General features: G+C 41.2%; 1 protein-coding gene across 6 annotated transcripts in view; it reads left to right on the forward strand.

Annotated features, from left to right (window-relative positions):
• The first annotated feature begins 6,184 nt into the window (after positions 1–6,184).
• VPS35L (VPS35 endosomal protein sorting factor like) overlaps positions 6,185–21,875 on the forward strand; it is a 113,727-nt gene continuing 98,036 nt past the window's right edge. For 3 of the 6 annotated variants that reach the window (XR_005585554.1, XM_039491954.1, XM_039491955.1), the window contains exons 1-6: positions 9,205–9,348; positions 17,525–17,624; positions 18,568–18,735; positions 19,037–19,159; positions 19,583–19,607; positions 20,555–20,631. Coding sequence is in view for 5 of the 6 variants with exons in the window: in XM_039491954.1 (XP_039347888.1) it covers positions 9,332–9,348; positions 17,525–17,624; positions 18,568–18,735; positions 19,037–19,159; positions 19,583–19,607; positions 20,555–20,631 (510 nt within the window). In the remaining variant the exon portion in view is untranslated. Of the gene's footprint in view, positions 6,284–9,204; positions 9,349–9,492; positions 9,950–17,524; positions 17,625–18,567; positions 18,736–19,036; positions 19,160–19,582; positions 19,608–20,554; positions 20,632–21,875 lie in introns of those variants that run through there. The other 3 variants (XM_039491952.1, XM_039491951.1, XM_039491953.1) reach the window with 3 other exon arrangements.

Consider the following 21,875-nt stretch of genomic DNA (forward strand, 5'->3'; position numbering starts at 1 on the left):
TTTTCTGGATTAAATAAACACATGAGAAATTCAGGAGAAAGCGGACTTGAAATAATACAGGGCCAAGGCATCCAAATTATTTTGAAATCAAAGAGTTGAAATTTAAGAAGCAGTAACATTATAGCGTCACCAATTTGATATGACACTGCTTCCACCCAGTCCTGCATTCCTTTTGCACTTAACTCCTGTGACTTCAGAGAGGATTCTGGTTGTTTAAACAATGCAGGATTGGACCCTTAAATTGCTGCTTATTCTGAATGATTAATTACAAAATGTGGGAGAACGATGCAATATGAACAATATATATTTTATACTTAAAGCCAGAGACACAACTTGCCTAACTGTGTGGTATTCACGGTGAGCTTATGGGTCAGAGCCTCATCTGATGTAAATTGGTATAGCTCCACTTATGCAAGTGAAGCTGTGTTGAATTATACCAGCTGAGAATTAGGCTGTGTAAATTCAATTGCAGAAGATGATTGCAAAAACACTCCTTCATAATTAAAATGGAAATTGATGGGCAATTAAAGTGTTTATTGAATACAAATGACAGTTCCATATGTGGCATTGTCTACACTGGCAAGTTCCTTCACAGTAAAGCAGTTTTCTGTGTTGTAACTCCCAAGGTGTAAACACTGCCAAGCCACTTACTGTGCAAAAACTGTGCAGTTGCAGCGCTGTAAAAAAAAATCCACCCTGACGAGAGGCGTACAGCTTTCTGCGCTGGAGGTACAGTGCCAGTGTAGACACTGTGGTCAATTACAGTGCTGCGTTTGGGCTGTGGGAGGTGTCCCACAATGCCTGTTCTTGCCTCTCTGGTCATTGGTTTGAACTCTACTGCCCTGTCCTCAGGTGACCAACTGTCATCCCCACTCCGTAAATTCCTTTCGAAGTTTGAAAGTCCCCTTGCTGTTTGCTCAGTGATGTGTACAGTGGTCTCAGCATATCTTTCCAGGTAGCCATGCCTGCTCCACGCACCAAGCGATTTCCCCCCTCTTGGAGCAATGCCGAGCTGCTGGACCTCATTAGCATTTGGGGAGAGGAGGCTGTCCAGTCCCAGCTGCACTCCAGCCATAGGAATTATGATACCTACGGACAGATTTCACAATGCATGACAGAAAGGGGCCATGACCAGGACACTGCAGTGCAGGGTCAAAGTGAAAGAGCTGCTGAACGCCTACCACAAGGCACGGGAGTCAAACTGCTGCTCCAGTGCTATGCCCATGAGCTGCCGGTTCTACAAAGATCTGGGCATAATACTCAGTGGTGACTCCACCTCCACTGCAAAGGCCACTGTGAATACTTCGATGGCTCGCGTGCCAGTCAAGAGTGGACCAAGCCAGGAGAAGGAAATCTTGGAAAAGGATGTGGAGGGGGAGGAAGAGCGGGACCTAGAGGCAGAGTATGACTCGGAGGTCAGAGATGCATGCAGCCAGGAGCTCTTTTCTACCCTGGAGGAGGCTAGCCAGTCACAGCTGTTGGATCTTGGCGAAGCATAAACAGGAGAGGAGGCCCCTGGTGAGTGGATTTGATTTTGGGAATTGCTGAAGTGAGTTGTTGGGGGCAGGAGGTTTGCAGAAAGCAGGCTTGTGTCTGAATGATGTGTGTACCACCACATGCTTAGTTTGAGGGGCGGAACAGGCTGATTGACTCCCTCACTTGACAGGAATCTGCCTCGGAGATCCCTAGGAAACTCTAATGGAGATACTGGGTATTCCACTGCTGCAGGTCCTTTGGCAGAGCTGCTTTGTTTCTTGCCCCACTAACGGTAACTTTCCTGTGCCACTCTGCCATCATGGGGGAGCAGGGGAACCCTTGCTGCACACAGGAGAGCCACATAAGGGCCAGGGTGGAAGCCACAGTCTTGGAGAAGCCCCTCCCTTGATTCCCTGCTCACCCTCAGTGGTGATATCTTCCATGATGAACACATCCTGTGGAGACAGGAATGATTATCAGCCCCCCCCCCCAGTACTGGCTCTCCCCAAGAGCCACGTGCCCAGTGGACAGTAGGGTGTGGGAACACTGATTTACCCTGCCCATGTGGCTACTCACCATTCTGGGGGTCTTGTGGCTCATGTGTGCTTGCCTGGGGTCAGCCAGTTAGTGACCAGTATGTGAATACCGTCTGTGGTTTAAATCACTGAATCAGTGTGCTGTGTGCTGCAAACACACATTCTGTAAAATGTGTTTTGGCTTCAGATATGACCTTGGGAGCCTAGCCTCTCTCTTTGTTATCGCCGGCTGAATGGCTGCGCAGAATAAGAAAGCGGCCATGAAGAACTAAGGAGGACTTTCTGTGTGAGGTTATGACTCACTCCGCGGCCAAAAACCAGGACTTGAAGGAGTGGCAGGACAGCGAGAAGAGGGACCTAAAGGAGAATGCTGTTTGCCAGAATGAAGCCATGGAGCAGCTCTTAAACGTTATGGAGCACCGAGCAGACACGCTCCAGGCAATACTAGCTCTTCAAACTGGGCAGATCTGCGCACGCCCTCCTCTGCAGCCACTGTTGCAAAACTCTTTCCCATGCACCCCCAAGACACCACCAACACACTCTTATCAATCTCCTGGCTCCAGTCTGTACCTGAGGAATTCCACTCCTCCCATGTCACAGTCCAGCACTGCGGACTCCAGTACCCGCTGCACATAACACCCGTCCCTTCCCATATAGGCAGCACCGGAGGGCCTTTAAATGGCCAAAAGCACACAAGTCATTCTGCACTTGCTCAGCCTCCTTGCTGCTCTATAGGAGCCCTATGTATGGCTTCATAAGCCATGGCATTAAGGGGTAGGCGAGCATTTTGATGACTTCTGGTCTGTGAAGAAAATCCCTACGTGCAGCTTCCTGAACAGGCCAGTGTTCTGAAAGATGTGTGTGCCATGCACCTTTCCGGACCAGCCTGCATTAATGTCCATGAAACGCCCACAGTGATCCGCAAGCGCCTGGAGAACCATAGATAAATACCCCTTCTGATTAATGTATTTGGTGGACAGGTGGTCTGGTGTCAGAATTGGAATATGCGTGCCAACTATCACCCCTCCACAGCTAGGGAAGCCCATTTGTGCAAAGCCATCCACAATGTCACACATGTTGCCCAGAATCACGGCCTTTCAGAGCAGCATGTGATTACTGGGCCTGCATGCTTCTGTCAACATGACTCCAACGGCCGACTTTCCCACTCCAAACTGGTTAGCGAATGATCAGTAGCAGTCTGGAGTAGCCAGATTCCATGGTGAAATCACCACGCGCTTCTCCAATGGCAGGGAAGCTCTCATTCTCATGTCCTTCCGCTGTAGGGCTGGGGCGAGCTAATCACACAGTCCAATGAATGTGGCTTTCCTCATCCAAAAGTTCTGCAGCCACTGCTTGTCATCCCAGACGTGCATGACAATGTGATCCCATTGATGTCGCACTCCTCTTGCCTTTGTAGTTTAAGAAATAACTCCACTGCCATTCATGATGTGTTAGTCAGAGCGAGCAGCATACCGGGCAACAGTTCAGGATCCATTCCCGCAGACCAAAGAGGCAGAGCGCACAGTACACAAACCGTTGAAAGATGGCCCCAAATGTGGATGGAAGCACAGGGATTGTTGGGATGTGAAGCAATGAATCACGGGGCATTGGGACAGGACCCAGGATGCCCCGTGACCACCTCCGCCTTCCCACAATTCTTAGTGGCAGAAGAGGAAGAGATGCTCTGTGGGATAGCTGCCCAGAGTGCACCACTCCGAATATCCTTGCAAGTGCCACAAGTGTGAACATGCTATTGTGCAGGCAGCTGACAGTGTGAACACATGATAATGGTTTCCCTTCAGTGCTGTAACTCTGCCAACATAGACATGACCTTAGAAAGTCGCTAAAAGTTATTTACGTATTTTATAGTGTGTGTGTTTGGGATATATTTTAGACTTTTTGTCTGGTGTTCTGTTACTTGTATCTTTTCTGTGTTTTAATCACCTTGAATTTACCATTATATTACAGCAGAGACTGATAAGATATAAATCACTAGATCCAATATACTTGCTTTCAGTGAACTATACCATTAGAGAGTGACTAGACTAATGACAAACCTACTCCTTGAAAAGCCTTCATGCATCAAGGGGTGGGAGGGTGTGTGAGAGAGAGACACTAAATTGTTAGTTTCACAGGTATTTTTTACAATTATTGAAGTTTTAACAGGTTATTAATCATTTCCATGTAAGAAACAACATGATGAGGGGGAAGGGATAGCTCAGTGGTTTGAGCATTGGTCTGTTAAACCCAGGGTTGTGAGTTTAATCCTTGAGGGGTCCACTGAGGGATCTGGGCAAAAACATCAGTACTTGGGCCTGCTAGTGAAGGCAGGGGGCTGGACTCAATGATCCTTTGGGGTCCCTTCCAGATAGGTATATTATTTATACACTAGTGAGCTTACTTTTTTGTTCAGAGAAACATTATGCAGTATATAATCAGATTCAGAGATATTTTATATCCAACTGTTCTGAAAAGACTTTCAAGGGAAGTTATCAATAAGCAAGGAGCCTAAGTGGAGAAGAGGCCTCCTTTCCCTATTACCTATTTATTGTTTTAGTACAATCCTATCTAAATAGTCAGTTTCCAACACAAATTTCAAGAAATCTTTGAAAAGTGACCCAAATTTCTCTTGTCACTTTCCCCATTACCTTAGGTATGAATCAGAAAAAGACAAACATTGGCATACTCAAAGCAATAAAAACACACACACACTCTCCTTTGGATGCTTTTTCTGATTCATCCTTTTTTTTTTTTTATGACTCTCTTTTCTTAGCACTGAAGCAAGTAATATATAATGAAATACAGTCCTAAAGATATGTAAAAATAAACATTAATAAATTACAGGATATTTAATCTGCACATAAGTAGTTTATTGCTAATAAATGGAGAAAGGTGCAAAAACAAATTAATCTTTCATGTAGGTTTTTACTTAAAAACCTTTGTCATTCTAAAGTTTAAACAAATGTAAGCACAAAGAGTAAATCACAGAATTACAAAAGAGTAATTGATCAATATCTTTGCTCTATTAGGAGTTGTTCTATCATTGAGAAAAAAATCAGATTTGAAACATAGATTAAAACAATTTAGCATGAAGGACTTTTTCTCTTCTCCTGCTGTCCTAAATAAACAGTATTGTTTAAGTGTAATATGTGGGATCTTGGAAACCTTTATGCATGTGAATAAAGTTACTTGTGTGTAAGTGTTTAGCTGTGTGTGTATTGCTCTGAAACATTAGGGATTAAATAGTTTTGCTTGTAGAAAGCTGTTTTTGATGGACCAAAATACTAATCTAATATTGCAAACTCTTTATTCTTATAGAATGGAGTGTCCTATAGCTCCTATGTAAAGGGGAGTGGGGATCTAAATATACTTTTATCTCTGAATCTATGATTAGTCAGATTTAGAGGAGGATAAGCAGTTGTTCCAGACAAATCAAGGTGAGGGGGAGTCCACCATTTCATAATCAGAAAATATATTGAAGTATGTGTCCCCCACTATAAACACACAAATTACAAAAAGCCCCAGGACATTTGTCATCCAGGACTTCTGATTAACTTTGATGGATATTACTCAATGATTTAAACATTGAAGCAAATGACCAGTTCTTTCTTTAAATTATTGGTGTTCATGAAGTTTAAATGAAAATGGCTTTAATTGTATGTGTCTTTAAAAGGCTTGATGAAAAAGTCAAGGACTGAACCTTGAAGTCCAGTAAAGAAAACAATAGTGAAGGAACAGAAGTGGAATTTCTGTTCTAAGTAGGGAGAATTTGTAATAGTTAGAAGAGGGGTATTGCAGTAGTGAGACCATAGTTAGGTTGCATCGGAATTTTCTATTTTACATTGCATCTCAGTGTCTCATCTTTTTTTTCTGAACCCTTTTTTGGAAACATGCCATGGGTAATTTGAACCAAATTTCAGCCACTAATTAATGTGTGGAATGATCTCCAATGTGTGTTTTCTATTTGCATGTTGTTGGAATTTGAGGAAACTGGAACACCAGAAAAGCCTGATTTTCGCGCCCCCCCCCAGCATATTTGCTGCTGCCTGAGCACTAGCAGTGACTTCAGAGACAATCAGCCCCTCGCTATTCCTCCCTCTACTTTATTCAAATACTTGATGAGAATCACCGTTGCTTTGGTTGTCATGGCAATGGCTGCCCTGGATAACTGATTTACCTCAGACTCCCATAATATTAATACAAAAAGAGTCCCAGGAGGAGCAGGAAGGAAAGCAAACTGTTTGCATGAGCTCCTTTGAGTTTATATAGAGGTAAGTCACACTGCTTCTTTTCAAAGGGTAACTTACTTTCCTTAACCAAAAAAAAAAAAGAAAAGGTTACATGAAAATAAGATACAAAATTCCATCTCCATTTCATGGATGGTTTATATTTTTCACAAATTGGAGACTATGACTTTCTGAATATTTACCTTTTTTAAAAAAGAGAGAGATTATAACTGAGTCCCTAGCTAGAAGCTGCAGTAAATCTTATTTTTTGACTGCTTTGAAACCATAACACATTAAACAAATGTTTTATTTAAATAGCACGTATTAAAATTTTTCTTTCTGTGAAAAAAATTAAGAAACTTACAGCCAAAATCTTTAATGTTAGTTAAGTTTGCTCTCATCAATAAACTAAACCATAAAAAAATTAGAAAGTACAAAATGAAGAATGAAAAAGGATTAAAAAGTTGCCAAGTCAGGCTGTAGTCAAACTGCAGCAGCAAAGTCAAGGTTAGATTATTATGCATATACACAAGGGGGCTGAAATAAGGTTGCACAGGTACCCTTCATTCTGGCATTTTTTAGTGTTTAGCAACCTTTTAATCCTTACCTTTGTATTTCTTAACTTTTTTTTATGGTTTAGTATATTGGTGAAGACAACCTTAACTAACATTAAACAATGTTTTTTATTTGGGAATAGATATAATAGGATTCCAGGGTTCCTTTACAGCTTCTACAACTGGTTTGCTCTATGATGTTGGGCAAGTCACTTAACTACCCTATCCTGGCTTAGTTTATGTATCCTAATAGTAAAAAATGAAGTATTTTATAATCATCCAGAGGTACTATACAAGTGTAAAATAACATTAGATGTATTTTTGCACATCAGAAATATATATATAATATATATTATAAAATCTTACCATTCCCTATTACTAAGTCATAAATACTTAAAATATAAAGTCAGTGATACCTGAATTTGTCTGGTTCATCTTAGATGATGACAGTTTTTTGCTTTTGATGTCATTTAAAAAAATTATTTTAAGCAGTAACGATAACAACTGTGGCCTGAGAATACCTTTTTTTAAAGCATTGCAAATGGTGTATTGAGCTGCATTCACCATTTCAGTTGGTGTCAGTGAGAGCTGCATATGTGGATCAAAAGCAGTACTCTATAAAATCTTATTTCACCCTCCACAGAAATACAACCACTTCTGTGGCCAGGTGCTGCAGCTGTCTAAGAGCACACAGTAACTACACAATAGTTTTGGATAGGTGAAATAGACTGAGCCTAATTAAAACTACAGGGTTAATTTTAAGAAGGCAGATTGAAATTATCCAAATTACACAGTGAAATCTGATTACTGTCCTATATTTCCTATGAGGGGGCTTCCATCATGCTCCTGGTCAAGAGCTGTGAGAAATGAGATGTGCTTCTGTACTCAGACCTCTTCAACCACCTGCTGGTTTGCGTGGCTTCTAGATGTCCTTTATTGTCACTTATGCCACCACAGGACATGACAGTGGAATTTGCTTGGCATAATGGCAACAGCTACTGCAGTTTTTAATCACTTTCTTGTCACCGACCCAACCATCTATCCACCAGGTTTTGACCTGCCAGGGCACCTGTGGTCATCCCTGAACCAGTTTCAAACAGGACAGAGCAATTGTGTGTCCAATCTATTCAAATGGGGTTTCTCTAACAATCTGCACTGTAGATGAGGTCAATTTCAGACTGTCACATATCCTTGATGGGTGCCTGCTGATTTACGTTGACAGTGGTCTACCGGCTCTTTACCTGGCTGATGACAATGCTATCAAATGGCGGGAAACGCTGAGCACACACTGAGGAATTACCCACTGAGAAGAAAATTCTGCTTTCAGTTCTGCATGGTGGATCTTGCATACATACAGAAAGACCAGAATATTAGTCAGTGCCTGACATCTGAATATCAGAGTTGGGATCTTGCTTTGGTTGGGAGAAATAAAAGGATAGCATAGCAATGTGGGGTGGTATGTAATCTAATAAGAAAGCCCCAAGGGAAATTATTGCAATTAGCTGAATAAAGGGGGGTCAGTGAGTCTTCAGGATTTGGGAGCCTGGGCTACCAGTATATATGCACCGATCAGCGGTACTGTACAGTATTCCCTGGTTAATCCATTGCTAACCAAATGGTCCATATTCACTGACATGAGAGCTATTTGACCTGACCAAAGCAGTGATCTGACCTGTTGCACCAGGTTTCACTGACTTCCTGTGAGAGACACTACTTGCCTGGTCAATGTTTCCCCATCACTGGGGTGGGGAACAACTTCATTCACATTCTCCCTTCTTGTGAGAGATCTCACCTGTCTAGAGCCTCCTCACACCTCAATATGGGTGGGGAGGGGAGACCCCCATCACTGCCTGTGTGAGAATGAGACCCTATGTGTGAATCTGTGCCTATCAGGGCAAGGTGCCAGTTCCTCAGGATGGGGAGTGTGAGATCCCTGCAGTGCATAAGGGATGTTGTGAGGCCACTTCATTGTGGCGAGGCTGGAGGAGGCTCATTCTGTATAGACCCTTCGTTGCATGGAAAGCTGTCTCAATGTGCATGTGGGGGCTCCAAAAAGACCCCTTCAGGGTGTCTAGGAAGGGGTGCCCGCAGTGTTCCTGGGGAGACATCTTCCGCCCTGAGGTGAGGCCACTGCTAAGTCCTGGCACCTCTAGGCTTGGAAGTTCATAGCCCTGGCACCTCTGCTTGCAATGTCAGTTATGAAAGTAAAAAAATTGCTTGAGCCCCTAGCACCTCTTTCATTACAAATTAAACAGTGGGTTAGACTCCCCCTGCAGTCTGTGGGGAGGAGCCTTTCCCCTGGCGTTAGTCCTCCCCCCCGTGTGTGGGGCGGGGGAAGGAGCCTTTCCCCTGGGCTTAGCCGTTAGCTAGGCTGCCCCAAGGCTCAGCGAGAGCCATCCGCCCCCGTCGCGTGGGGCCAGCACGTATCCTTTCCGGTTGCCCCGCACAATCATGGCAGCCTTGGGGGCGGGGCGAGCGGGGCGAGGGCGGTGAAAGATTCGGCCCCGAGGGAAGGGGGGTCATGTGACAAGGAGGCAAGATGGCTGCCTTCCCGTGGTAAGGCCGGGAGAAGCACGGGTAGCGGTGCCGGGAAGGGGCTGGGCTGAGTGGGGAGGGAGCCGCGCTGGGCGGGCGGAGGAAGGCAGCGGTGGCGGGTCCGGACTCGCGTAGTCTGAGGTGGAGCAGTTCCGGCTGGGCGGGGCGGGAGTTGGTTCCTGGGGCAGGGTCCTTGATCTTCCCCTATCTGGAGCCAACGGGACCAAAGCAAACCCCGGCTACAGACTCCTGAGCAGCGGCTGCGGACTTCCCTGTCCCCCAGTTTAAAGGAAATAGGGTGAAAGGCGCCTCCGCTCTGTCAGCCTGTCCCTCCGCTAACTCAGTCCGAAAGCACCGTGCAAAACTGCCGTGTACTCGCTTCCCCCCGCCCAGGGTGCGAGGCTCACCTGGTTGGGAGGTGCATGCAGTGGAGCTGTGGTAAAGCTTAATTCCCTCCTTTCCTACAGTCTGTGCCAGTAGCCCTGACCAAAGCTTTCTGTGCTGTAAGGGGCTTCCACAGTAACACAAATATCAGGAACAACACCAATAACTTCCTCCTTGCTTCAGGACTGCTGCTTTGGAATGGGTCTAAAAGGAAGCCTGAAGCCTAAATGAAATAGCAGTAAGCTATTCAATTGTGATAGTATTTTAGAAAGTTCATTTCTAATTTGGATACTAACATACATGTTCCTTCAGAGACAGTGCTTCTTTCAAATGCCCCCATGAAAAGACCCTTGAAATTATGTTATCACAAGCCTGCAGCTGAGACTATCTGAAAGAAGTTAAAAAAACATACTTGAATTTCACAGTAAAATCCTTCCTCTGAAGAAGGGGAGATACATTCAGATCTGTTTTAATAATGTGGGACTGGTGTTACCTATTTGCATTTTTGTGACAAGATGGGATAACCCCAAAGGAGTTGCTGTAGTTTACTCTGTGATTCATATATGCTTTCCTCCCCATGTAACCCTGTATTTGTTTTCTCTTTGATGTCTTACAAAGTACCAAATCACAGCAGTAGCATGGAGGTGCCTGGAAGGCACAGCATTGAAACATTATTTTAGAAATTACTGAAAAAAACACATCCACGTGTGTAGCTTTGTACCAGTGTAGATGAAGGCATGTCAATGGAAGAATACATCTCTTGATGTAGCTACAATCAGCTGGTGTTTCTACACTGACAGAAAACCCCTTCTCAGTGTAGGTGGCATCTGTATGATGGGGTTATGTGCTGGCCGTATAGCCTCAACAGTCTGGACATACCCTAACTAAATAAGAGACAACAGATGGATGCAGACAGACTGGGGAGTACTAGGAAACAGTGAGCCTGTGTTGGTCAGCATGATAGGCAGTGGTTTCAGCAGGTTGGCAGCCTAACCATTATCAACTTTTTTTGGTAGGCATCTGGGCAAAATAGTGTTTTGAGGAGGGATTTGAAAATAGAAAATAGGTAGCTTTGTGGATGTACAAGTCTTCACAGGAGCGTGATAGAGATGTCCTGTGAACAGACTTTCTTATGTACTTTGTCTTTTTAAAAATAAGTGTGAACTATACTTCAGAACAATCTAGAGCAGTCTGAGTTTGGATCTAATTTGATTATGTTGGATTTTATGATGTCTTTTTTTGGAAAGAGAGGGATGGGGGGAGGAGAAAGAAGCCAGATTAAATTTCTCTTCCTCTTATAGTCCAGTGGATGTCCCTGTTGGTTCATGTTAGGATACAAATTCTGCTTCTGTAGTAATATGAAATGTTTCTTTACTTCTGGAAAACTGAATGCAGAACTGCTACATAGTACATTTCCTTGTCTTGCTTGCTCTAACAGAAATTGATGAAATATTTTTTCTTTTGACAAGATAAAGACAAATGTATGCAATAATTGTTTCCCTGCTTCATAAAGTACATGGCTGCTTGTAAATAAACTAATTCCTGTTTTTGAGAGATTTGCTTTCCTGAAGGTGTTGTTCCTTTAAATAATAAATTGAATTTATTCATCTTTCAGATGGAGGCACAGCTTTTTCTGAAATGAAGGGGTACAATAAGTTACTCAGTGTGCTATTTGCATCACTATTAAAATAGGTTTTCAAGATGTTTTAAAAATATAAATTGCCCTCTTTTAAAATAAAAGGAGCTTGTTGCTTGAATGAATTTCATTCCAGGCTGAAACTTGCCGTATAGTACTCACCCACATACTTTTTAAAATAGTTTAATATCAAATGAGATTTTGTAAATATTATGAGTGAGGAAAGAATATCGTATTTGGCTTAAAGTCAGAAATGTCCACAGGTGTCTCTGAAGAGCTATTCTTGAAGTTTTTCTGCTAATCCTTCTGGAATGCCCGTTTCATTAGGGTTTTGGTAGCAATTTAATTATAGAGCATTGTTTGGGGATAATAGCTAAACCAAAAAGAAAGTCTTGGATATTAGCCGAACAAAACTTTATTTTGTGAAAATTGCAAACACGCTATTTTAAGGAGATGCTTGTGTTAAAATGTTACATACTTAGGGCTGAAAATTAAACAGCTACTTACTTATTCCACAAACAACACCTTAGTTTGTTAAAGCTGAAACTTTAGAAATTTGATTTTTTTTTATATTCTCATCTTAGACAATGAATATGTCTTAAACTAGCCAATTTCACTTTTTATTACACTTTCAGCTTTTTGTGTGCTAGCATAATACTGCAGGGGAATATTGTTGTTTTTTTAATTTAAAAACAAACAAAAAACCCAAATCCTAATTTCAATAGTTCTTAATTTTTAACTTTTTAAAAAAGATGATGTCTGTTAACTAAACTATGGGCCATATGTGACCTGACAGTGACCTTCTAAAAGGGGGTCAGAGAGAGAGCTTTACTTTCAGTGCCCTGTTCTCCTTTCTGACCGCTACCTGTCAGTCCTGTGGCTTCATCTGCTATATAGGCTAAAATCTATTAAGTACTGGTTCAAGATGCAGCACGACAGAACAAACTTCTACCTTAATCAGTCTTACTGAAGGCATGCTGTATTCTATAGGAAGGACATCCCCATGCTGGAGTATTATAGTCATATCATCTTTTGATAAATGATACTGAGAAGGGTGCCTTGAACTATGTAATTTTTGCTTAGTGGATAGTGCCAGAGTTGAAGCACTTCTCTCCTCTTCCTTTGCAGATCCTTGCTGGAACCTTTAAAATCATTTTGAACAAGACTAAATACACACACAAAGTCAGAGAATGCCTTGTATTGCTCTCCAGAATCTCTGCGTAGTCTGTTTCACACGAATGAACAACCTATTGGATGTGTTTCCAATGATGTGAAACCTACTGGAGGTGATGGAAAACCTTGTTTTCCCAACCTCAGAATCCTTACAGAAAGTTACAAAAGTGAATTATGTGGCTCACCAGCTCATACAGGTGGGCTGCAAAAAAGTGCCTTTCATATCTATCATGCTGCAAATCAGCTTGTTTACCCCTACATGGTGCTAATTCATGAGCAAACCTTAATTTTTACCAAAGTACAAATTTGTTTAGGAATTTTAAAAGGTCAGTGTTAACTATCAAGGAAACCCACATCACAGTTTTTTAGATAATTTCATAATAAGAGTACTCAGTGTTTTAAAACTTTTTTTAATAAATAAATATTTCCCAGAAATACATAAATACTACCGAGTTTTGGGAGTGAAGGAAAGCTTTAATAGATATGTCTGTGGTTGTACTGTTTTTTTGTTTTGCAAATACATGGAGATCTAAACATTGCCAATTCAGTCTTGTTATATTACTCTTATATGGACTCTCAATATCTGATTAGTGACATTGTTGAGACTAAAAGGGGTCACTATAAGTACTGCCTTGGGACTTCTAACAAAACCTCGAATGCACAGAAGGATCGGGGGTATTCAGTGCTGTTCTGAAGATAAATGGTGTCAAATGTATTTGTTGGCAGTCTTAGAAGTTCTTACTGCAATAAAGGTTAAGACAGACACACTGAACATAAAGAGGGGTAACCACAAATACACACTTGCCCTCCTTTCCCCCCCCCCCAAATCTGGCAATAAGATGATGTGAACCTACAGGGATCGTAGATTCTTTGGGTTTTTTGGAATTTAGATTAAAGCCCAGATAATGGAATTTAATATGAAGATATACAACTGGTCCTTGAAAATGCAAAGCTCAGTAGGTAATTTGGAAATTGTAGAACTTAGATAATTGTAGATAAATGTATTTTCTCCTGGTGAAAGGAATCAGTGTGTAACATGAAATGATAAGAGAGACTGGGAGATCTGGAGAAGAAAAATCTGTGAAAATCACAGCTTGCTATGCAAGTAACCAAGAAAGTTGTTATATATTCTATTTTTTTCTCTTGTAATACGAGGTAGTATACTGTAGTTAGTGTGTGGGTGCTGGGTGTATTTCTTTAAGCATTGTTACTGTACTTAGTTCATGTTAAAATGCTGTTGGTGAAGTTGAAACCAGCTGTACACTTAACAAATTTCAGTCTATACAGAAAAATTAAATGTAGCCTGTCTTCATGGGAAGAAAAGGAGCTTGCATTAAAATGAAACATTTAGGTTCTAAATGTGGTTGATATAAATAAAAAAAACCATTATATTTGAATAAAACTGCAGAAACCAAGGGACTTGAAAGTTAAGGCTGTCATTCCTTAACTCACCTCCGTGTGGCTTTTCTCTGCTTTTTATTTTTGGTTTTTCTGTGTTACATGTTGAGTAAATAGTTAAAATAGTTATTTGGATTTCATATTTGTCATTTTAACATAAAAACAATCTTCATTATACTTGTTTCTTAATCATCCATAAATATATTATGAATACTGTGACAAAGTCACACTGGACAGCTGTAAGGGAGTGGTCCTATTGAAAATTCTAAGGGAAGTGGGCGGGCATAAGCCTGCCTGTGGCTAAAGAACCCTCCCCCAGCTTTCGGGGAGTATCTACTGAGCCCAGGAACTCAATTGATTACTGGGGACAACTAAAAAGAAAACAAGGGCAGATGTGAAAGTCAAAGTGGAAGGCAGGTATATGAGCCCTAGAATGATAAAGGCCCTCGGGTCAAGTAGAGACACCTGAGTCCAATTAAGGGCTGCCTGAGACCTTTATAAACCCCTTCTCTGGTGAAAGGAGGGAAAGGAGAGACAAGGTGGTGCAGGGCTAGTGATATCAGGGAGCAAGTCTGCTCCAGGGTGGAGGGCTGTACAACAGACTGTTTAGGGGAAGGACTGGCACCCCAGGGCCAGTAACAAGGCCTCGCACCTTCGGGGTGTGTGTGTGTGTGTGTGTAGGGAAAGGTATTCCCATTTGTTTTGGGTTGGAACTGTGTTTTTTGTTGGGTGGAAAGGCGCTCCTTGGACTGGCCCTGTGGCCTGCCAGAAAAGTATTGGGAAATACTTCCCCAAGTGGAAGAATAAACACTGTCCAGAGTGGGACTGACTTACTCCATGCCCCCACCACCGGAGGGGGAAATGCTGTACCCGCCGAGGTGGAGGAGGTGCCTTGCCGCAATACATATATAAATCCATTCCAATAAAAGGGATGCCTTCCCAATGGACGTGGCTGCTGCTTTTCTTCCCTCATTGCCCTTCTAAGTGCCAGATGCAGGTAGAGCAAGGCAACCTGCCTGCTATAGGGTAAAGCCTGCATGTGGACATGCACCTTACAGTTGCCCAGAAGACTGGATCAGTCAGTCTGATTTCTGATGGAAGCTGGCTCCATAGCCATGAGCTTCCACCAAGAATGAAAGGTTTACCCTTCTCGTTCCCCTATCTCAGTGAATAAATAGAAATAATATCAAACCAATCGTGCACTCCCCTGCATAGTAATTACCTTACAAGCAGTCTTGATCACTTAAACACGTTGATTCTGTAAGCATTTTTTAAAACTTATATTTACAAACAGTTCACTCCATGTACATGCATACACAGAGCAAACGGTGCCTTAAAATTTAGTATAATACAGTTGCCTTTTGGCTGAGGCTGTCATGCCAAGCTTCATCTGTCAAGGCCTTTTTACTACTGATTTAGAAACCCCTATAAATGAGATGTAATGGAAATGCTGACAAAACTGTAAGTATAACAGGGTAATAGAAAGGTTGTAATTAGGAGCCAGTAAGGAGAGTGGGGTACATATTTTCATACAAATTCTAATAAACCCATAAAGCAAATGAACAAGGAGAGTCACTGAAGCATGGAACAACAGTAAATTCAAGAAAATGCTCATGTATAGTGAAGGCAGGAAATTGGAGATAAAGAAAACAAAAGGAACAGGCAAGTGGGTTTCACTGGACTCTTGTTCTTGCTCTGCTTGTATCTAATTAGGCTTCAAAGCTTCTCCATTGATCAGCACAGCTATGACTTTGTTCTGATTTCTTGTTACAGAATTGCAATAGCGAGAGTGCCACAAAGGTCTACCAGTTAAATAATAATTACGTAGTCTGATTCCTTTTTCACTTTGAAAAAGATTACCAGCAAAGTGGGGGGGAAGAAGGCGGGAGGCAAGGAGAAATTGGGGGTTTTGTCCTTTTTAAATATTTTGTTTCTTTCATCTACTTTTTTACACTAAGAAATTCAGATCCCTTTTAGGCTAGAACACATGATAATGACTGGAAAACTAGTGAAATGGTGACATCGCAAGATCCCAGACAGTGAAAGTTGAGGGGGGAAATGAATTTTTAGACACTGGCAGGATTTTCAAATGAGCTCAGTTCCTATTTAGGCACATTGTCCCCAATGGAAGCTGAGGACTCTGAGTACTTGGTGCCTGAATGGAAGCTTAGCTCCATTGAAAATCTGGCCTTTTTGTTTATTTTGTTTTTGTTGTTTTTAGCTTATCAAAAACGCTAGTCCTTGAAAGTAAGCCTTTGTTCATTCAGTGCCCTTGCTTGTTCAATTAAGGCACCAAAGCTCCAGTAAACATCCTTGAGCTCTCCCAAAAGTCCTTCAGTAATAAAACAGGGAAGGCAAATTGGGCATTCCTAATATTTCTAAAATTAAAAAACAGTCAGGAAAATGTTCCAGGTGAAGTGGGCAGAGGGAAAGAAAACCTTTTCAAACCAGGTCTTGCTGGTTGTTGCCGTGATACGTAGCTACACTAGCTCTATCGCTGTTGCTCTACTTTTGGAGCTGAACGTGTGGGACCAGTGGTGGAAAATGTTTGCTGAAATGCCGAGTATAGACGCTTCTAAGTCTCCTGACGCTTCCGTGAGGAGCTGAGTAGCACTATACTCACTTTGCGTGTATGGAAACTGTCTTGCCCCCAAAGAAACAGTAACAGAGCTGAGATCTCAAACCAGGAATCCTTACTCCCAGTTCCATGCATGACCACTAGATGGTGCTAGTTAAAGGGTTTTCTTTTGATGTATTACTGAATTTTTAAATATAACTCTTAGCTCTCCTTCATAGGTCTGTCCAGTCCTGGGTCTGGAAACTCCAGTTTTATTCCTCTCCCCCCATTTTAACGGCACACCTCAAAGATGAATTGTATTTCTAATTGTAGTGAACGATTAATAGTAGAATAGAATGGAGGAAAAACTATTAAGCTGTGACTAGAGTAAATGTCTGCTGCTAAGCCTTGGAGTGCCTATGTTGTTCTTCAAGTGCAAATCTTTTTCTGTTATGGAAGAAAGCCTGGTTTTGTCAACAGGCTAAAAAGAAAAACTGTAAAATATGAGTTTGCTGTAAGTTATTTCTCTTAATAAAATATTTTCAGTAAGAACAGAAGCCTTTAGTACAATGACTTGTTTCTCGTTCTTGCATTGCTGGTTATGTTCTTTCTTCCTCGTGTCAGCTGGCCACTGCAACTTTTAATTGTGAATACTGCGGAACAGCTGGCTAATGATTCCCTTAGTAAATTACCTCATGGGTAAATTATTTGCTGATTCTGATCCTTTTGATGATTAAATTCGATGGTATGGAGGCAAATCCAACTGCTGTACTTTAAATACAGAACAGGAAGTGGCAGCTACCTCCCTTCGCAAGAGCACTGCTCAGTTTTTATTTAGAGTATAAGACAGCAAAGTAGTCAAGTCAGGTTACAAATTAGCTACCCATGCAAAGGGAAACCTTACATCATACAATTTGATTTACTTTCCAAAATACTGCTTGGCGTATAAACATGTTTGCACCTATACAAGTGTGACATATGTTTACAGTCTCTCAGATACAGATACAGTGATGCACCTATAAAACTTTTTCTTTATTCTTGCTTTTAAGGCATCCAAGGTCTAGAAATTACACATCAGAGTTTGAATCATGCAGACTGGAGGCTGTACCTGTGGAATTTGGGGACTACCATCCACTGAAACCCATTACAGTAAGTTTCTTTTTGTGCCTTTGCAAATAACATCACTGTAAAGTGAAAACTACTGTTTCCTGCTGGCAACTAGAGGCAGTTCTGATTTCCTGTTGAATTTGTTAGAAGAAAAGTTTTGGTTGTAAAGTCACTGGCAGTACCAGTGAAGTACATTTGGGATTCTCCAGTAGCTTGCAGCTCCCACTGTTTCTATAGTCCTAGAGGTTTATGCTGCTATTTACACAGTACTGAATGTCTTGATGTTAAGTGCCAGAAAAAGTTTCTTACTATTCCGTACAGCTCAAATCCTGCACAGCTTCTTGGTTACTTATGAAATGTTTCATCATATATAAAAAGACCAGATTAGGACCAACTGATCACATTACCAGTAACCTGCCTAACTGCTTGATGTAAAACTTGTTGGTTTTGGGTTACCTCTAAACCAGCTGAGGTTTTAAAAAACACTCTGTGAAATATTGCAAGTGTGCATGGGGCTCTACAAAACACATAAGAGGCAAGGTCCCTGCTTCAAAGAGGTTAGTTTAACTCTGGTGACTATGATACATGGGCAGCAGTTCAGATTCTGGAAGATCAGTAGGGAGATATGCATAGGAAAGCTTCTTGAAAGGAGCAATCTTTAAGGGTGGATTTGAAAGACAAAAGGAAGGGTAGCTGGTGCACAGGAAGTAGTAGGCTGTTTGAAGCTAAAGGAGCATCATGAAAGAAGGGATAAAAACGAGTGGGAGGAGGAAGCAACTGGGAGGGGGGTGGGGGGAGAGGCTAAAGAGTGCCTTTTGCTGCAGAGAATAGAAACAAAAATGGTAAAAGAACCTCTAAGTACCAGTACTACAGCTGAGGCACTCCTAGTGGAGAGAAAAATTGTGCTATTTGGAGAATCTGTGCTCTAGTAAGTTATTAAAGTGGAAGTAGATCTTTTCATTTTACAGTTGAACTTCTCCTTCAGGTTACTGAATCCAAGACCAAGAAAATGGGTCGGAAAGGAAGTACTTCCTCTACCTCCTCCTCTTCTTCCAGTTCAATGATAGACCCACTAAGCAGTGTGTTGGATGGCACTGATCCCTTGTCATTGTTCGCAGCAACAGCAGATCCAGTGACTACTGCAGCTAACACGGTAAAGCTCAAGGTTAATTATCTCAAGTAGATTAAACAAAATTAACCTGCATAGAACTGATTCTTTGTGCTCTTGCAAGAGTTGTTTCAGTACAGAAAGTACTATATTAACTAATCAGAGAATTTCATTTACTGGTTTTCTTTTGCTTTAGCAGTTTTGGTAATGTTTATGTTTTTTAATGTTGTACATCTGTGGAAGGATCAGTAAAACATGAAACGTAGTAGGTCTTAAAATGTCTGGTCATCTTTCTTAGTCTTCCTGGTATACATGAAGTTGAACACCTTGTTTGTGTTCCTCCTAGGATAGTACAAGAAAGAAACGTGATAAAGACGACAGCTTGGTTGTAGGAAGTGACTTTGAACCATGGTCAAGCAAACGTGGTGAAATCCTTGCTAGATACACAACGACTGAAAAACTCTCCATTGTAAGTGCGCTCCTTAATGATTTTGTGCAAGAACCTTAATAGACTATGGGTACTGTGAGACTACAGTAATTGTGACTATTCCTTTTCTATGTAAACAAATTCAGTAAATTTAATTTGCAATGAAGTGAAAAACCATCCCAGCAGCTCTAGCTTTTAAATATTCATAAAGAAGACTGGTTGATTTTTGGCCTGTTGTACTTGATTATTTTTAGAGAGTCCAGAAGAGTGCTAGCCACTTCCCAGAACACAAATAGAGACATGGTCCATGCCACGAAAAGCTTACAATCACACTTTATATCTCCATTAATTTATAGAATAAACATCAGCACTGAAAATAATCAATCCACACTTTCTTAAATCATTTGTAAATAAGTTAATAGTTTGTAAATACATGCTTTCTAAAATGCTGTTGTTTCTCTGCAGAATCTGTATATGAGTTCTGAAAAAGGTGAGTAGTTTCTCTATATCAAATGGCAAACATGCATTCAAATTGAAGCTTTCTTTCTCCAACTGTGAGCTGATTCACTGCTATTGCTCATGAGAGTCCCACTGGATTTTTGCAAATACAAGAAAAATAAAATTTATCTAGCTCCATCTAGTGGCTGCTGGGTGCCTTATGTGTAATTGAAAGAAACTATAACTCCTGTAATTTACATTGTGGCTTTAAAAAACATCTGGGCTGTTACTATCCCTCCAAATCTCCCAAAATGGCAAGATTATTTTGGTATTTGGCTTGTCTTTATTAATTTTCCCACTTGCTTGCTTGAAGGGAACAGGAGTGGAAATAGAAGGGAGTGCTTTACATAGCTGTTCAACAGTTCTCTGCCTGGCTGAGAGAGAAGCATTGAAGGAGCCAATTCCAGTACTATACTGGTTGTTTAGTATGACACCAAAATCTTATTTTTTAATGCAATGTTTTAATTGTATTGTTAATGGGAAAAGCTGTTAAGAATGGGAGGCTAAGTAGTAAAGAACCTTCCATAGCAAGTAGAATATTGGAATGAGTAAATATACAGGGCTCCAGCTTCTTAGCAGAAGAACCTGAGTAGAAAATCTAGAGCCTGTTTTTAATTTTTATGTATTTATTTTTTCAAATCAGGCTTCACTTTTTGCAGTTGCTATTCTGTACCCACTGTGAATTGTTGGGAGAAAAAAGTGAATGAATCGTTGGCAACATTCATTGTGTGCCTGCAGGAATGGAGGTCTTGTTTGAAAATCAGGCTCGCAGTCTCTCATGCTAGCAGCTGAATAGCTACCTTACGTTGTTGAACCACCATTTTGATCTTGGGTACCGTTAGCTTGTTTAAATCTGACTCTTCCCCTCAAGTCGTTTTTTTTTTTAATAGTTTAAGAATTTGAAAATTTTAAAGAACTCAAAGATGTAATTACTTACAGGAAAAGCTACGACGCCTGGCTCAGCAGTTTCTGAGAAGGTGCGAACAAGGCTAGAAGAGCTGGATGACCTTGAAGAGGTGAGCAAACTGTTTGTCCAGGAAACATTTCCATTTTAAGAGAAAAAAGATTAATTGTATGAGATGAAAACTGTTTAAGAAACTTTCTGACTTATCCCTAAAGCCCTGATTCTGCAAACACTTATGTAGTTGATTAACTTCATGCACTTGAATAGTCCCATTGAAAGTGTGTGTGTCTGTGTAGAATTGGGGCCTAAATTTTTAGCTCATTGACAAACAGTACCCCAAAAGGAGAGTCACTGGGCTGACATCGTATCATTTATCTCCTATAGCTGCTATATTTAAGCTTCCTGGTGTCTGGTAGGTTCTGTCAACTTCTAATCTTTGTATTCTGTCTCTTGTTGCAGAGACTGACATCTCTCCTAAGGAAGGCACTGATTCAGTCAGGCTCTTAATATGCATATGTTTAAATACTTTAGTCCCATTGAAATCAGCAAGGCCATTGACATGCTTAAATACCTTACTGAATTGGTGCCAGTTCTGCTTCAGTGCCTCCATGTCTTATGGCTAACTTCAACTTGGATCTCATGATTAACACAGTATTGTGTTCATTTTATAAATTCAGCATGAAATGAGTGTGTGTCAAAAGTAACATCTACTTAAATATCTGCAGATTAGATTCTATTAGTGGAAGGATAAGTGTATCTCAATAATATATGATGTGTTCACTACTGAGACTGAATTGCCTAGCCTCACTCACAAAATAGCGGTTGCTTCTGCACTTCATCACTCCATTTGTCGATTTATTTTCCTGGTAGTCATTCCTGATACATAATCTTTTACAGTGACCTGCTGCAGTTCTGACATGACAATACTTGAGTCTTGCTTTTTATTTTTCACCAGTGAGTAGCTGGGAGCTTTACAATAACTTTTTGCCCTGGGTCTGCACTCCATTCTGCAACACACTTTGATTGTTCATAAACATCCTTATGATGGTGTTCATATGAAAAGGAACTGGAGGGTTAGAGGAACTCAGGCCTGTTGTTGTACTTGACCTGAAAGTAACCAAAGGACACTTTATTTCTGCTGCTGCTACAACTTAATAGCAGTCAAAGACAAAACCTCATAAAAATTTAAAGGAATAAAGAATTTCATTAGAGCAGAGGTTCTCAAACTGTGGTCCATGGGAGCTCCATTCAGGTGGTCCATGGAAGTTCCCTCTAAGGCGCATGCTGGGCGGCCGCACGCAAGAGAATGAGGGGCTACCCACTTAATTAAAGGACCCGTGCAGGCGTGGCTTCACT

This window comes from Mauremys reevesii, linkage group 10 (assembly GCF_016161935.1).
Source record: "Mauremys reevesii isolate NIE-2019 linkage group 10, ASM1616193v1, whole genome shotgun sequence".
Classification (NCBI taxonomy): Eukaryota; Metazoa; Chordata; order Testudines; family Geoemydidae; genus Mauremys; species Mauremys reevesii.